The sequence below is a fragment of the Eimeria mitis genome, genomic scaffold, assembly GCF_000499745.2.
Source record: "Eimeria mitis Houghton genomic scaffold, Emh_scaff10314, whole genome shotgun sequence".
In the NCBI taxonomy this organism is placed as follows: Eukaryota; Apicomplexa; class Conoidasida; order Eucoccidiorida; family Eimeriidae; genus Eimeria; species Eimeria mitis.
Window position 1 is genome coordinate 915 of NW_013567197.1, and position 517 is coordinate 1,431.

At 60.0% G+C, this 517-nt stretch overlaps 1 protein-coding gene across 1 annotated transcript in view; it reads left to right on the forward strand.

Moving 5' to 3' along the window:
- Nucleotides 1-463, forward strand: part of EMH_0099070 (uncharacterized protein) — a gene marked incomplete at both ends in the record, with an annotated part of 1,311 nt that extends 848 nt beyond the window's left edge. The window contains one exon of the mRNA XM_013494094.1: nt 1-463. Coding sequence (XP_013349548.1) covers nt 1-463 — 463 coding nt within the window.
- Between the last annotated feature and the right edge of the window lie 54 nt (nt 464-517).

Sequence of the window (517 nt, forward strand, 5' to 3'; positions counted from 1 at the left end):
GGCGCCAATGCAGCCGCCGCACTCTCAACAGCAGCAGCAGCAGCAGCAGCAGAAACAGCAGCAGCAGCAGCAGCAGCAGTCTCTTGCGGATGTTGTTTCCTCCGTGTCTCCTCCTGCTGTATCTCAGGCAGCAGCAAAAGCAGCACTAACAGCAGCAACTGCAGCAGCAACAGCAGTAGCAGCAGCACTGGGGAGACACCTCTGGATACCCCCGCCGCAGCCGCTGCTGCTGCAGTCCCTGCTGGGCCTCTCCACCCACCGCAAGGTAAATGCAAGCCAGGCCTGGCGACCAGCAGCAGCAGCAGCAGCAACAGCAGCAGCAGCAGCAGCAGCGGACGGGTTGTGGCAAGAAGCCTCAGTAGTTCCACCAGAAACAGCAACTGCTGCTTCTGCTGCTGCTGCTCCTGTTGTCGCTGTTCCCGTTGCTGCTGCTGCTCAGGCATGCGCTGCTGCTACATTATAGGGGGTAAGAAGCGTGTCTTAGTCCCGACATCAGCAAGACTGTCTCCTCACCGCA